The sequence below is a fragment of the Calidris pugnax genome, unplaced genomic scaffold (genome assembly GCF_001431845.1).
Source record: "Calidris pugnax isolate Ruff unplaced genomic scaffold, ASM143184v1 scaffold118, whole genome shotgun sequence".
Lineage (NCBI taxonomy): Eukaryota > Metazoa > Chordata > Aves > Charadriiformes > Scolopacidae > Calidris > Calidris pugnax.
This window is the reverse complement of record NW_015090855.1, coordinates 4,779,501-4,796,727: the sequence shown is the minus strand read 5'-3', so window position 1 is coordinate 4,796,727 and position 17,227 is coordinate 4,779,501. Positions and strand designations below refer to the sequence as shown.

General features: G+C 37.2%; 1 protein-coding gene across 1 annotated transcript; it reads right to left on the bottom strand.

The window, feature by feature from the left end:
* Positions 1–1,053: 1,053 nt before the first annotated feature.
* SPO11 (SPO11 meiotic protein covalently bound to DSB) lies at positions 1,054–16,074 on the bottom strand. The gene is made up of 13 exons (XM_014943701.1): positions 15,929–16,074; positions 14,123–14,236; positions 11,031–11,119; positions 10,360–10,426; positions 10,038–10,146; positions 9,393–9,479; positions 7,199–7,235; positions 6,867–6,976; positions 5,762–5,861; positions 4,355–4,392; positions 2,304–2,380; positions 1,989–2,100; positions 1,054–1,173 (listed from the first exon to the last, which is right to left on the bottom strand). Exons 1-13 carry the CDS (start codon positions 16,072–16,074, stop codon positions 1,054–1,056), a joined length of 1,206 nt encoding a protein of 401 aa, XP_014799187.1.
* Positions 16,075–17,227: the final 1,153 nt, after the last annotated feature.

Here is a 17,227-nt window from a genome sequence, read left to right as displayed (position 1 = left end):
AGTGGGCCGGGCCGGGGAGGGCCCAGCGATGGCTGCCGGGCGGTACCGGGGAGGGGGCACCGCGCAGGGCCCTTCCCTAGGGCCCGGGGGAGGAAGAGGCCCGGTGTACCGCCGTCGGTAGGCACCGCCGCCCCGCGGGGAGAGGTCTGTCCCTGCAGCAGCCGTGGGTCTGTCCCGCACTGTTTGTACACCGGACAGCAGGCACGGGCAGCGGGTGACAGCACCGCTACTGTGCGGTAAATAAACCCCACAACTGGATAAGTCTGCTGCAGATATCATCTGTGCGAGCCGTGCATCAATTCGGGAAGTATTTTCTAGGCAGTTTGGTCTTCTCACATAAAATCTATTGTACGCTTTAACCATCGCAGTTTCCTGCCCCTTTTTACTGTTTTAGAGCCACCTAAATAAAATGAACACGGGACTCGGTTATGGAGTGCATCATTAACAGGACTGTTTATTAAATTCTTAATGAGTAACACCTGCTTGCTTGTCCATTAAAGACACAATAGTGCTTTGGCTGCTGGGACGCTCACAGCTGCTCGAGATAATGCAGTAATGGAGAATTACCTCTGACTTTTTGGCCTGAATTTTTAGCAAACACAAAATGCTACAATACTGTACTTAAAAGTAATCTCCAAAAGGAGGCACATGCAGTAAACAAAGTCTTTTACTGGCCTCAAAAATAAAAAAGGTTGGTACAGCATCATCTTGTGCTTAAGGCAGAAGGCAAAGCCATCTCTCGATACATATTTGAACTTAACATTTTCGAACTTAACATTTTCTGGCCAAAAAGAACATATTTCATTATTTTTTTACATAGATACCACTGCATTTGGCATTGCCACAGTGCAGAAGCCACAGGATGGACTCAACGGTATTCTGTAAAATAATTGTAATTTCTCTTACGTTTCAAAAGAGGAAAAAGAGATAATGATAATCCAGCTCCAGTGATAAAGAAACCTCACAAAAAGCTTGCTTCTCTGTCTCTCTGCATTTTTTTCTAAGCACAGTCAACAAAATAAATCGAGAAAAAAACATTTCATTTGCAAACCTTCACAGCCACCCACCAAATTGCAGTTTGTTTGGTAAATAGACTCTGGAAAGGTAATCTGATGAAAGAGAAGTTAAAACTTGAATTTCAGCCTTCAGTTTAGATGCTGCCATAATTTCCAGCTAAAAAAAAAAAAAAAAGAACAAATTAATGTGTGATGCTGCAAAAGTCTGATCCAGGGTGATTTAAATAAGAATTACAGTTGTTGGATGTGCATGAGAACCTCAAAGTGCAAAATCCCTGTCACTGGGCGGAGATTGATTTTACTGTATCACAGAATCATGGAATGGTTAGAGTTGGAAGGGACCTTAAAGATCATGGAGTTCCAGCCCCCTGCCCTGGGCAGGGACACCTCCCACCAGACCAGGCTGCTCAAAGCCCCATCCAGCCTGGTCTTGAACCCCTCCAGGGATGGGGCATCCATGGTATGTTTATGTATTTCTAGTGTGCACCTGACAGTAATACAAACAATGTATAAGATGAGTACAAAGGAGGAGAAGGTACACGATGCCTTTTCTTCCTTTCTAACCATTTCACACAATATACACCTGAATTGGGATATATGTTTTAAAGAGATTAGAGGTCTGGTACTGAGTAAGTAACTGCTGGAAGCATTCCCCTCCTTGTAAAGACGTAATATATTCTGTAAGAATTAGGAAAGCTGTAAAATCCCCTGTACAGCGTACAATCATCAGATGACTAATGGCAGGAAAGCTTAAAAAGCTAAAAAGCTGCTGCTTCTTGTCTGTGAGCATTTGAGGCCCATTGATTCAGAGACAGAGGCCATGGGCTGTCTCAATCTTGCCTTCTTTTAGGGCTGCAAAACCTTACTGGTTCTGCTGTAATGAGTTTGCCATCATAAAGAGCAACAGGATTCCAGGTGATGGGATTTGTCCTTTGAGGAGTAAGCAATAAGAAACTATAGGTTTATACATACTTCTTTTTTCCACGTTGGCTGGCAGGCGATGTAAGGTCTCTTTTGGATACTTGCTAACTTATTTTGATCTCTCTTTGTAAATGGAATCAGGGCATCTTTGCGTATATTTAATCTGACAAGAAAATAAAGCTGCTAAATTTTCTCAGGTACTTAAAAAATATTTATTCCATCTTATTTCTTTATATTAAGCCAAAATTGTATTAGAAAGGAATAATGGATGTAAATATCAGTTGTCTTTTTGTGCATTAATTCAGGTTGCATTTCCTGTCTATAAAACAGGAGAATACCTCTGTTCCTCGTAGTGAAATAACTAACCTCTCAAGATCAGATGGAAGGAGACCAAGCCACTTTATAGACGGAACGGTGAGATGATGGGCCTCAAAAGACATTGACTAAAATAAGAAAGGTCAACTATAACATTCAGTGACTTTTAGTTTAAATTATTTGAGAGATATGCCTTCTGAGGTCACGGTCAGATTTTATTACAAAGATAGTTAGGTATTTTCACTAGTGGTTTGTCTCTGTTTCAGGGTTTGTCTTGTCTTGTCTTGTCTAGAGGTGCCTCCTCTTCTCCTCATCCTCCTGTGCAAACCCTGCACCGGTGCTGGCTCACCCCAAAAATCCCAAATTTTTTTTTTTTTTTTTTTTTTTTTTTTACAGTCAATATGAGTCCGATTGCCAAAAAACCCCCCCAAAAAGCCAGAAGGAGCAATGACAAATCTGGAAACTTCCACTATTTTCTGCTGGAAAGTAGCACATCATATAAAAATATCCCAAAGAAAGGTTCATCTGGTCCAGTATCATGGCTACTGTAAGTATCTTAGGGAAAAGTATAAAAACAAATAAGCAGTTAATGATACTTCTCAGAATACTCCCCCTGCTCCCAACGGTTTGTGACTTCAGCTTTCTGAGCCAGAAGTGTTGATGGTATAATACTCGACTTTGTCAGGTTGCTTTTAAAATCCATGAAAACTTTTGCGATCTACAGCACCCTACAGTAAAGTACCACAGTTAGGTTACATGGATAAAGGAACACTTCCAATTTTTTTTTGTACCAAACTTGACATATTCTAGTTTCATTTGATACACCTGTTCCTCTGTAATTGAACAAAATAAACTTTCAAAGGAACCTGACAATTTAATTTCCTCCTGGAAGATGGTGTTTTATAAAGTTTACACACCTTTATAGGAGAGCTTGAAGTATGACAGCTCACTTAGAATCTTGAGAGTTCTGTGTCCTTGAGGCCTAGGTTATGACATATGTTTGAACTCTGATGTTTGACAGTTCTCTGAAGTTGGGGGTTTTTTGAGATGATGGGCCTCAAAAGACATTGACTAAAATAAGAAAGGTCAACTATAACATTCAGTGACTTTTAGTTTAAATTATTTGAGAGATATGCCTTCTGAGGTTATGGTCAGGTTTTATTACAAAGATAGGTATTTTCAATACCAGAATGATAGAGGAGAAAATAGCATAACTGAAGCTTACCATATCCCCTCGCCGGAAAGCGCTCCTTCACTAAGACGTGCACCCTTCAGCCTATGACAGATTCTAGACTAGTCCAGTTTAGGCTGGTTTAGTCTAAATAGTTTTTTTTTTTTTTTTTTTTTACAGTCAATATGAACACTTTTCTATTTGGACTTCTGAAAACTGCCTGTGCAGCAGGGAAAAACTGAAATACAGTTAAATGAAACACTTCTCATTGTTATTCTTTTTTTTTTTTTTTTTTTTTTTTACTTTCTCATTGCTCTACTGAGCAGTTCACCCATCTGCTCCTGCCCTCTGCCTTCACCTTAGTCTGCCTGCCTTCCATATCATCTTCCTGTACCTCATCTTTTAGCAGTGTAATACAACAATGCCATCTTGTTCCCTTTGCCTCCACTTCCACAAGTGTTCCACACTTACACATGTATCCATAAGTCAATTCTCAACCCAAAACAAAAGCTTTACCAACATAACATGATTTTGTGGAGAGTCACCCATCTCACAAGTTATGTCCTCCTCCTCCCACGGACCCTCCAGCCTTCATTTCTCTTCTAAGGCAGAAACAAAGCAAAATGGAGAACACTTTTCTATTTGGACTTCTGAAAACTGCCTGTGCAGCAGGGAAAAACCGAAATACAGTTAAATGAAACACCTCTCATTGCTATCCAGTTTCTTTTTGTTGCAGGAAGAAGCCATTTCTGCAGATACACAAGGCCTAAAAAATGTGTCTTTGTGTTGAAACAAAATGATAAACAGCAGTAACCATTCTAACAAAGGTGTCCCAGTCCAAACCACAACAAAAGGCTGTAACATTTCATACATTCCAGCGTCAAGACTGGGCTACAAAACAATATGTTTGAAGTGGAAAAATTATACTCACCACAGATCCATATTTGTAGATGCACATTATTTCCACACCTAGGATGCAGAATAGCAAATGTCAAGTGCCTGTTTATCTGCACACTGGGCATGTTTAAGAAGACTGCATTAAGAATTCAATTTTATGGCTTAACAGTTACAGCTTTATGATTAGTGAGGTTCTTTACAGTTTAAAATTATTTTTAGAATGTTTAAGAAGACTGCATTAAGAATTCAATGTTATGGCGTAACAGTTACAGCTTTATGATTAGGGTATGTCAAAATAATAAGAATTGGAGCATAACATGTCACCTCTATATAGTTAAATGTTGCACTCTGTCTGTGCATTGTCATTTCAAAATCAAGGATAATCAGCTCTTGATACACATTGTCCAACATGTATCACAAAATCTGTCTGTCTTTATCCTTTGTAATCCCTATCCCTTAATACTATTGCTTTGAGCAGCTGCTTCTCATTTTGCAGTAATCTCCCTAATTTCAGGTGGTATCAGTGTAGATACCTAAGAGATTTTCTACATTTTGTGTTATGTGAATTCAGGCTCTGAATTCAAACAAAGGCATATAGACTCAAATATACAGAATCCCTCAGGAAATGAGGGAAATTTCAGACCTGCCGCTGATAGAACAGAACAGCACATCCAGAATGTGATGGACTCATTTTAGGACTAACTTTATTCTTGCTGTCATCAGACTTGTAGTTTCTAGCTTTCACTACTGTAAACTATTGACATGAGTGCTGAGTTATTAATGTAAGTGTTTGTGAACTACTTTATAACAAATAAAAGTCTCACTTTGCTCAAACATACTCTTTTCTTCATGTCTGTCTGGCCTAAGGTTTATAACATAGTTAGAAATTTTGCTTTATACCAAACTGAGCAACGTTTACAAAAGTTCCTGTTATTTCCTTTTATTTTTACAAAAGGAGTAGTATAGCCAACAGCTGGAATTCTTGACAGATCAACACGTTCAATGGTATTTAGTCCTGTAAAGATATAGCTAGGACCTCCTGAGACTTTTAGAAGTGGTCAAGTGCCTGACTCCCATTAAAATTAGTCCAATGCAACGGATCATAAAGTTCCATTATCCTTATCCTCATTTTTAAGGCCCACAAGTACTTTAAAAATCTAGCTCTATTCTGAGCTACAAATTCTATAAATGTACTATTTTTTTTAAGCTACAAGGTAAGATTCTTATTAATACCTCAAAGCACCACAAATTATTACAGACAGTAAGGATGTATTCAGTGGGGATGTAACCCCCCTCTGTACTCCTAGATATACCCTGCATAAATCAGGAAGCTTCTGATTGTCTTAGATTCGTATGCTCTAAGCACCTTCATATAAAAATGAGAAAAAACATTCTAAATAAATTTTGCTTTCCTTTTGTCACTGAACCTCTACAGATTTACCGTGTGGATCCGCATCCATAAGGGTGAAAATAGGAAGTTGAAAAGTATCCCACAGCTTTCTGACCAAAAGTCGTGTATTAAGATCTGGTACGCCTCTTCCCTAAGGAAATAAAATAGAAGCAGACAGTTTTAAATTAATTAGAGCAGCATCTGGCTACATATGTGTTTACATTTGTCATTTGAAACCAAGCAAACAAACAAAATGCTGGCAGAAATACGTCTCCAGCAGCTATTTTGCAGGAAAAGTTTGATGCTCCTATTTTGGCTGTGTGAGAGGGGAAGGAGGAGCAGGCTGGGGAGCAGCGCTGCGGATGTCCTGGATTACGGGCACTGTAGAAGTATCAGACAGTCCTCTATTTAAAGGAGTTAATTTGTAAGGTCTGGGAGTTGATGTATAAATGTACCCGGGTATCTGTATAAGCTGGTTCAAGAAGGCCACTCTTTTCTATTTAAAGGAGTTAATTTGTAAGGTCTGGGAGTTGATGTATAAATGTACCCGGGTATCTGTATAAGCTGGTTTAAGAAGGCCACTCTCTTTTCAACAATATTTATGACACTAATGAAACACTATAAAATAAGTTTTTGCCATGACTAACTCTGACTGAACACTGCAGTGAGATAAATGTTTATCTCTCTTAGGTATGGGGATATGGTTTTTTCCTCATTGTGGGCCAAATTTGTCCCAGAACACATAGGTATGCATATTCCCTTTACACATTCCTATTAATTCTCCAGGCTCCATAGCTCTTTCAGTACAATCCAAAATCAACCAACTCTGTTTCATTTGGGTTTGCTAAACCAAGGATCCTGAAGGACAAGGGGTTACTCAACAGTTAACGTTTCCTAAGACTGAATGGGGCAGCTACTTTGCAGCAGCTCATGAGGTTGATAAGCTACCAAGATCTAAGGAGATGCCTGGAGGAAGTCAGTCTTTAGAATGTGTATTTTGTATTTCTATAAGGATAATAAAATTTAAAAAAATATTGTTAGACATGTTTCATGTTAATTTTATTATGGTCTTTTTACCAAGTTTGAGCTCCACTACAATACTAAAGTATTTAAATTCTTATGTCTAGCTAGACGATATGAAATGTAAGATGCGTACCGTAATCATTATACATGGGGACAATTTATTGCAGAAGTCATCATCCAGGAGTCTCTGAAAAGTTGCATCTTTTTCTACAATTAACATAAATTTGGCATGTGAGATTAAATCTTTTCCGTTAAGGCTAGCTGCATGTAAAATGATCCATCACACCAATCAATTAAAACTAAATGCTCTAAAATACCTGTTCTGGAGCCAAAAGCAGTGTTCATGATTCAATTTCAGAGCCAACAAGCAAAGAAAAAATTACCAGAACATTGTTTAACTTGGAATATTCTTTGTTTTTACTTTATTTTTTCAGTCTACAATGAGAGCTCTTGCTCAAAGGATACTTTTAATTCCTTGAACATTAGATGGCACAGTGACTGCCTAAAACAACAAAAATGAGATTAATCATTTTAAATACAGAATATGATATATTTTAAAATAACAATATTAGGTAATGAAGGACACAATTATATCCTGAAACAGCCATTCATCTTCTATATACAAGATCGATCTTGACATTTTCATCTTTTTATAAGTGTATTCAACCATTCATATCCTGCTCTATTGTACGGTTGTGTAGGAGTCCTCCTGTTATAACAAGATGCTTTTCAAAAGTGTTTGTGCAACTGTCATAGAAGATTGTTCATCATATGGGCATTACAGAGATAACAATGTCCTGATTAATTATTTATCTGTCTTAGCCAGAAAAAAAAAGTCAGTTTGGTAGCATTACAGAGATAACAATGTCCTGATTAATAATTTATCTGTCTTAGCCAGAAAAAAAAGTCTGTTTGGTGTGAAGATTGCAAATTTAATATAGGCTTAAAACATAAAAGTATTCTTTTTGGACGACCATTAAATCCCTTCTTAACCTGTAACCTGATTTTATAACTATTTTGGAGCAGCAATTTTAAGACACAGTAATGCTTACTTTACATCTCATATTAGGATTGGGTCGATCTGGCAAGCATGTGGATGAGAAAACAGGAACTGGAGGAAGAACTTGGCAAAAGAGTATGTATGTATTGAAGTGTGTGGTCTGTTTTTACTTCTAACTGCTAAATCACCTCCAGTGCCAGGGTGCAGCAACTCAACAAACAAAAATATGAAGAGCTGTAGAAGAGCATTAACAACAGGGGTCTTTACACTCTGCCTCAAAACAAAGTATTGTAGGCAGCTGAGGTTATCTTTCCATTTTCAAATTACCGACTTGGGCTCACAATGAACACATTTTCCAGGAAATCATGGCAAATTTCTTAACCTGTAACCTGATTTTATAACTATTTTGGAGCAGCAATTTTAAGACACAGTAATGCTTACTTTACATCTCATATTAGGATTGGGTCGATCTGGCAAGCATGTGGATGAGAAAACAGGAACTGGAGGAAGAACTTGGCAAAAGAGTATGTATGTATTGAAGTGTGTGGTCTGTTTTTACTTCTAACTGCTAAATCACCTCCAGTGCCAGGGTGCAGCAACTCAACAAACAAAAATATGAAGAGCTGTAGAAGAGCATTAACAACAGGGGTCTTTACACTCTGCCTCAAAACAAAGTATTGTAGGCAGTTGAGGTTATCTTTCCATTTTCAAATTACCGACTTGGGCTCACAATGAACACATTTCCAGGAAATCATGGCAACAGTCACCAAGTCTGAGTTTTGTTCCTGCTTTCGTATTCTGCAAAGCTATAGGAAATCTTTTAGGACTAGATTAGTTGAATCTCTCCTCCTCAAACCACCTATTGGTTCTTGGCTCTTATGAAACCATGGTTATAAACTTCTCTTTAGCTCAGTGCCACTTTTGATTAAATTAGTTCACAATACAAGCCCTTCTAATGTCTGTAATTCCTGTATAATTTATAATCCTGAGACCAAACAGCCTGATATTATATACCTTTGGTTGTACAGTGCTGGGCAAATGAAGACAATACCAATTCTTATGCTGATGAAATATCATCATTAAAACTTCTGTATATGAGAACATAATTTAGGTCCAGGAAGAGATTTCTTTCTTTAATTTTAGAGGCTCCATTCAGTCTCCCATCTGTGTTGTTGCTACTCGAGGAGCCTGTCCAGTGTCGTTGAAGCAACATATTTGGAACCATATAAGTACATTAACTCAGGCTGTAGGACTTGCTTTCTTACTCTGCCAGAAATCAATCTATTGTGACAGAAACAAAGTATGTTCAGAGTGCTCAGTTCTTTGATTCAGAACACTTATCTGACAGAATATTGCAATATAAAGCCTAAGATACATGATATATACACCTTCCCCTGCAAGGCTCCCATGGAAGAAGGCAGTGCTAAAAACCATGTCCAAAGGATATCTATTCCTGGTGAGTATTTAGCTGAGCTTCAAAATTGCAATACTGTTGAGCAATACTTTTTATCTCTCTTTTCACTCAGGTTGTAATGTCTCAATTTGCCACAAGCACAGGCCTATATAATAAATGTATACAGTACCCTGAGCTACAAGAAATGCAGGATATCATCAAAAGGTAGATACTACGAATTACCATTACTGTTTTATAATACATACTGTTGCACTGCAGGTACAATTCACTTTTGTACCATCTTCCTCAGTGTAACTTAAATTGCCAGCAACAAAACCTTTAGTTGTAGACAGCTGAAAAAAACAGTAAGATGCATACAGTAAATTGGAAGTTTTGTGCCATTACGTTACTATATTGCACAGGCAAACCAAGAAACCTCTGAAAAGAAGGTTTAAAGGCATATTCACAATAAATGATCGTAACAACTGCATTTAGAGATACGAAGGAATTCTTGTAAGGCATGACACATAAGTAAATTTGAAAGGTTGGTATGTCACTGACTGACTTTAAATTTTCATTTAACCCCCAAGTTAGCAAATCATGTGAGTACAAATTGCCAGAGATACCTTTCACTCCGAAGTTCAGGCTCTGCCTTCAGAAGGTAATAGCAAAAGGCCCCATGGTTTTAGCTGGCAGTTTGTCCCAAACTCTTTGGAGCAAGCAAACTCTATGAATTTTCTCTGAAGATACCCTTCAAGTGCTACGATAACCCATAATTAGGTTTCATTTGCACAAATGACACTTATTTTAACTATGTATTTCCTACTGATAACTCTTCTTTGTATTTCAGCTATCGGGTCAATCAATAAATTTGGAAATAATGATAAAAACATTCATAATAAGCCACTTACTACATGTAGACTTCTCCGAGGTATCTTAAGCATGCAAGAAATGTCATTGATTATATTGTCCACAACACTTTGGCTACCAAACAGTAGTGTATCTGAATAATATATATCTCTATCAAGACAAAATATTGTATTTGTAATTATAATACAGAAACAGCTGCAGGCTCATGAGAATTTTATAGAGGGCATGGATAATTAAATCAACCTAAAACATTTTACATACAGGAATCCATTATCCCACAGGTTTGCATCCTACAGGCTGTTTTGCAAAATAGCATTCTTAAAATACAACTTTATTTGAAATTACAGAAATATAGTATGTTACCTTTTAGTTGCATAAGTATTGGTCTGCACCATCTTATAGATCATAGATAATATTTTAAGCATCAGAGCTGAAAAGATACATTTTACAAAATATTTTATCCATTTTCAGAAATGCATATACAATAATTTGTCTTTATATTGGCACGTATTTGTGTCTCATGAAATAAAACTCTGAAAAGTATATTTTAATGGGCTATGAAAATACAAAGAGACTGTAATAACCAATAGACCCAATAATTTCTAGCATAATTAGAAAAAATATGATAGAGTCAAGTGAGGGAATGTATGCCCTGCTGTCCAGGCCAAGAAATTAAATGACTGAGTTAGAATAAGAAATTAGCATATTGTCCATATTCCAAGATTCTTTTCCTAGCTCGCTTTTTGAAGAAGGGCGATGTTTTTACATTAAGACTTTTTGAAAATACTTTCAGCTGATATTCATTCAGGGAGGTAGAAACTGTAAGAAACCTGTATTAATTTCACTGTCACTCACTATAATTTAATAGAGAAAAGCTGAAGGGCTGGTCATAATATCAGGTTATATTAGTCATACACTTATCACAATGCATAATTTTTTATGGGTTTTGGTTCATTTGTTTTGGATTTTTACAAACTTTTGAACAAAAATACAAGAAAAATCAAGAATTCTGCTTTTGACCTTTTCTAACTTACCAAATTTTGATGCTGATCTAGGGCAGTCACTTCTTATTTGTCTTGTAGTACAATGTGGTATCATCTGTAGACCTACAGAATCCTTAAATCTGATACATTGCAAACAAATACAATGAAACTGTAAACATATTCAGTATATGTAAACTGTTCTCTGCAAGGTAATTCAGATGGAGACCCCTTTCCTGTAGTCAAATACACTAGTGCTATTTTCTGACTCAGTACAGAAACTCCACAGAACGGGTGGAATTGGAGCAGCCGAAGGAAAAAGGCAGGCAGTTGTCATCATCTGCCAAAACGACCCACTACTGAACTGCCTCCCATCTGATCATTGGCTTCAAAACATAAAAGTGTTTCTCAAAAAGATACTTCAAGACTGCATTTAAGCCTAAAATACATAAGTTTCCAGATAAAAGTAGAGATAAGAAAAATATTTTCTATATGTTTATAACTATTAGTATATCGGTGTCAATTATTATTTAGCATGAAAACAAAGGAATAAATGACAAAAAAAATGTGAATCATTATCAGAATACAAACCAAGTCTGACAATGACTTTCCAACATAGAATGTATGAAAAAGTGTTATAATTTCATATTACAATAATATTATCTAATTTATGTCCTTAAATCATTGTTAGAATAACTCTATCATATTCCATTATTAAATTTTGGAAACAAAAATGCAGCCCATGCTAGTCTCTAAGCAGTTGTTTAATCTAAATGAGGTCCACCATTTAGTGCATCACCATGTAATGTCTGAAGCTGCACATTTCACCAAAATAATCAGTTATTTTCTTAATGACACTTCATTATTTTACTTAAAATTATTTTAGTGCATTATGATATGACAGCCCTGTTTTTAAAGCATTCTTCTGCATTTCAAAACTTTGTATGTACTTTTTAAAAGTATTGCTGGTAAAAAGGCTACTGTTTTATTTAAACCCACATAATGTTTCTAAATTTCTTTCTTTGTCAAAGGTTTTGCTCCATCTATCCTTTGGGTGGCAGAACACACCACAGTGCAGTACATAAAGGGACAGCAGCAGTGGAGCATCTGCCTGACAGCTTTGAAGTTAACTGTCACACCTTCGTGCTGCAACATTGAAAAGGTATTTGTGCTTTTCACTTGCATGCTCCCTACATTGTAACTGCACAAAACCAGGGAGAAAAACAGTAATCAAAACTGTGCTGGGTTGCTCTCAGGTTAAAAAAGGAACCCTGCTTTCAGAAAACAATGTGCTGAAAGACCAGATCTATGTGGCTGCCACAGATATTTCATAAAGGCAACAGCAAACTGGCAATAGATGGGACATCCAGCAATTCTTCCTGGGATTGCATTTACCCCAGCAGGGTAGTTTTCTATACAATTTTCTTTCCACTAATGCAAAATCTCCTTTTTTTTTTTTTAAATTTCCTGGAAAGATACAGCTGGACAACGGAAACCGATTGTGCTGCTTTAGGCCTGGCATTCTCACTGATTGACATCATTCTTAGGTAAATACCTCTCTGGGCATCTACAAATGTTTACAAGGAACATTTCAAACATGAAATCATTCTTTCATTCTACTAGTTCCTGCCCAGCAGATTCCAGCTGTGGAGATTAGGTATGAAAAGGTTGCCTAAGAAAGAAAAGAAAATGCCCCACTGACTGTATTTTCTTCTACTCATATTGTATTCGGGAGCTCTGGTTTTATTTTTATTTGTCTATTTATTCTTATTTTAATCTTACACTGCTGTATTAAAGTTGGATATAGGTCACTATTCAATGGAAATGCATATCTGAGATTACATTTCTTCACCATAAATAATGATTTAGCTTTTTTTAATGTGATTGATGAGTCTTATTTTTAACATACTGTGATGTTAACTTGTTTTAATTTGAACATTTTTTCCCCCTCTGTGTTCTGATGGCAAATAACATCTCACATTTGTTTTTCTAGCCTGGAATGCCATTTCCCCAAAGAGTGCCAAAAATTGCAAAACTTTGTTACAGTATTTTAATTTTACAGACATCTAAGTGAAACATTTTTGTCAAACTATCAAGACACAAAGCATTAAATTCCCTGGAACATACAAGCTTTTCAGTTAACTGATTACCTTCAGGCCCCTCAGGTTTTTTGATTGACAGAAATTTTTTGTTCTCTTTAAATGTGTATTCCACCAAAGTATTACGCGTGGAAGGTTTGCTATGCTTTCTCAGCCTCAAATGTTTGTAATGTGTTCACTGACAAATGCCTCTGCAATCTTCTCAATCTAAATATCCTTTCACCCACTGACATCCAAAGTTATTACAGGGCAAGAAACAGACTTGTGTCTTCCGTCATCATTTTGCTTCTGTATTATAGAAAGCAATTAATCTCTCAGTTTCAGGTACTTTCAATTTAAATGAGCTCCTTGGAAAAATACTGTTGCACAAGCAACTTCTGCAAGTCACAAAGTGTGTTACAAAGGAGGACAGGTTGCTTTTCTCTGATCCTGTCTAGATAACCTGGCATAAGATCTGAAACTCAGATAACACATTAGAAGTTTGGTTTGCTTTATTTGGCTGGTAGTGAGCTTAGAACACAACACTGAGGTAAGAAATACAATAGCAAGAAGTGAGATGCATCTTCTCTGAAGAACAAAAGGATTAGTTTTTCACTATCATTTTAAGAAATAAGATAGCATGAGGAAAAGCAAAGAAAAAGAAACCAGGAAGCACAGAAAGGGCATTGGAGGATAAAATTGCTAGTAATTGTTTCCAGCCTAAAACAGAATTTTTCACTCCAACATGACTTATCATTTCTAGTTTCTACCGCTTCCAGAAAATGATTGTTTATAGGACCTCCCTTTCCTTTCTAACCCCTATTACAGTAGTTTTACATTCCCCTTTATGCTATGGTCTGCTCTTAATACACGATGCCTGTTCACACAGAGTGGTTACTAAGCGTTACTTTTTATTTGCCCACTACTTTTTAAGAAGTCAAATTATTTATTGATTCTAATACTTATAGAACTATGTGTGATTAACCTTTCTGGAAATTACATAATCGAATTTATATTCATGGAATTTATATTAATATAAGGCAGGCCTTTACAATATATAATACTTACTCTATGTTCCTCCAGCCTGATCTGTTAGCCAGTGTGAGAACAGGTGCTTTTTTTTGAGCCAAGCTTTTAAATACATCTTCAATAACATTTTCTATTGCTTCAAGAACTTCAGAACTGGAACAAAGAAAATTAACGACACAGTTCACATGATAAAATCTAGTTCTACTTTGAGTTTTGATCATCTATCCCCACTCCTACAAAACTCATGTAACCCAAAACTGCTTCAAGGATATATTTGTTTCAGCAATGTGGAGGAACTCTCTTGGTTTGTAATTTTGTTTTGTTCAGTTTCCCTAAATTCTTTGACTTTCCATTCCAGATGCATGACTGAGGACACAATTAAAAGTACATTCCTATTCAATCCTGAAATCATCAAAATTTTTACCAGCTGAACTTTTAGACCAACTGGCTGTTTTGCGACTAATGATAAATGTTTTATTATAAATGATGTAATATTGGCTTTGGCTATGATTTGGACTAAGTTGTTTTTAAATGCTGTAAATTTAAAAAATGTTCAAGAGTACAAATACTTCCTGTTGTACCATTGCACGTTAACCTTTTGATCTGCTGCCCTGAACAAACTGTTAAGGGTTTTAATTATATGAAGGTTTGTCTCAACAGATGCACTGTGAAAAGAATAAAATCTGTATCTTTCACCTAAAAGACAAAGTAACCTTGCAGCAGATCCCTTGCAGCAAAACTGTAGACTAGTTTGAGTGTTATGACAGATGCTTTTTATTTTCATAAGCAATCTGACTCCAACATTTCAGCTGTCCTTAAAATTACAAGTGTACTATATACCATCATAAGTTTAGGTAGGAATTAAAAGAATAAACAAAACTTATTTTAGTGCAAAGTTTTATCAGCAAAGTCCAACTTTGTCATTAAGTAGCATACCAAGAAAAGATGAGTCAATAGCAGAGCACACCACACAAAACTAATTATCCCAGTGTTAAAAAATCAACAAGAATTCTTTTTAAAAACTAGCTATGAGTCTACAATAATGAAATGTCATTAAACCTCTCTTCTATCAGCTGAAAATGTTTCTTCCATTTTGTCGCTCAGCTTGCACTTACTCCTTATTCTGCTGAAACTAGATCATCATTTTTGAAAGCAATTTCTGGAAAGTATTAACCTTCTATCTTAAAAAGTAATTTGTAATAGTATCTGTATATATACAAAAAACCCTAATAGTATTACTAACATTTATGTCCAGTAATATTAAACCATTCAACAAAAAACAATACAAGATTTTTTTCTGTTTTTCAGATTAATAAACTCAGACACAGAGAGACTAATGGCTTTACAAAGGTGAAACTGAGGCATTTGCACAAGAGGAACAGTTACAAACAAAAATCTGCAATGTAATGAACCACCACACTCCAAAACCCAGAACTGTACGTGGCTAAAGTTGCCATAGCCTGCCGCAAAGACTAATAACTCTCCAAGTCATCATAATTAATTTTTATTATCCTTATCCTTTTCCTTTTAAAACACTTTCAAGATACTCCCAGTCTCTGAGGCTGATATGCTGTGTATGGAAAGAGTCTTTAAAAAACGATGAGAGCTCTTTGTCAGGGAAATTCAGTATGTTTGTTTTGTCACCATTTCTGTATTTGTCTGTACCTATAGACTTTTTGGAGAGGTCTGAGGGAAGAGAGATGCTGTTTGCAGTGTGAGAGCCCCTTCCCCCTGTGTTTCTGTAGGGGAGTATGTTTTTCACTTTTGCACAAGCACATTAGGTGCAATGGTGCGCTACCTACTTAAGTATTACTACAGAAAGGGAGCATTTTTCACATCTTTTACCTAGGGACGTGGCTCTCATGACCAAAAAGACTTGTTTTCCTGAAGCTGTCCTTGCTCCCAGCTGGCTCTTCATCGGAACACCCACTGTTGTCCTCCGTGAAGGCTGGCGCAGAACAATCCAACTGCTCAGGAAGGGGCGACGCCATGCTAAAGAGAGGCAAAAGAGATTACCAAAGAAATTAGAAAAGGTTATTCTGCGTGCTGGACTTGAAACTCATGACCTGGGGTCAAACCGTAGAGCCAGAGAGAAAAAGCAGACAATTTCTGTGGAAACCAAAGTCAGGATTTTCCTGCCCTCGCTGACAGGCTTTTCCCGCCCTTTCTAACAGACAGGAGCGGCCCTGCCCCTCCTGACAGACCGAGGGCTCTTCCCGCTCTTTCTGACTGATCAATGGCTCTCCTTCCCGCTCTTTCTGACTGACCAATGGCTCTCCTTCCCGCTCTTTCTGACTGACCAATGGCTCTCCTTCCCGCTCCTCCTGACTGACCAATGGTTCCTCCTCCTCTTCCTGACAGACAGGAGAAGGCCCCACCCACCCTGACAGGGGCCTCCTCCCGCCCTGCTTGACTGACCACTGGGAGCCCCAACCTCAAAGCCGTCTCTGGAGCTGCTGTGCCTGAGCAGATATTTAAGCACAAATTTCATAGCACCCAGGTCTCGGGGTCACTGAAATAAATCCAGCCGAAGTGGCCAAATGGCTCATCAACATCCTTTCTGGACGACCAACAATTATTTTCTTTCCTCAATATCAAATGTCTTTTCCTGGCTGTTCTCAAGCAGCTGGAAGAAAGCCAAAAAAGCTGAAAGCTCCAGTGCAACTCCAAGTGTTGAAAAATCAGCTTCCTTCCCCAAAATGGAATTTGACTTCTATTGAGATTAAATATTTCAAAATATTTTTTATAATTTGCCCTCAGCATTCAGAAGTTTTAGAATAGACTTGGGATATGTTTTCAAATCTTTCTCAATACACCGTTAAAAACTTGTGTTCTGAACAAACAATAAACCCCTCAATTCTAAGAGTCATGAATCACCAGCTTCCAAGGAAGCCAAGATTCAAGAAAAAAATGCTAAACTTTGTAAGGCTTATGGCTGAACCACGACTTCAATGATTCACGGGGCATCCTCGGCCAGAGGCACCCCTTCAAAATGGAGGCTGCACAGCCAGAGACAGACTGCGAATCTGAAAAGAAACCCCATGTGCGATTATCATTTTGGTGCATTTCGTGCCTGTTGTCTTTAGGTGTTTGCCTTTTCCTACAAAAATTCGACTCTTTCACTTCAGAAAGTTTAAACTCTCT

Coding starts and splice junctions, on each gene's coding strand:
- SPO11 (XM_014943701.1), bottom strand. CDS start 16,074: ATGGCGTCGCCCCTTCCTGAGCAGTTGGATTGTTCTGCGCCAGCCTTC. Junction 6,977..7,198: donor TAATGTTCAAGGAATTAAAA/GTATCCTTTGAG, acceptor TTAACGGAAAAG/ATTTAATCTCACATGCCAAA. Junction 2,381..4,354: donor TCTACAAATATGGATCTGTG/GTGAGTATAATT, acceptor TTCTTATTTTAG/TCAATGTCTTTTGAGGCCCA.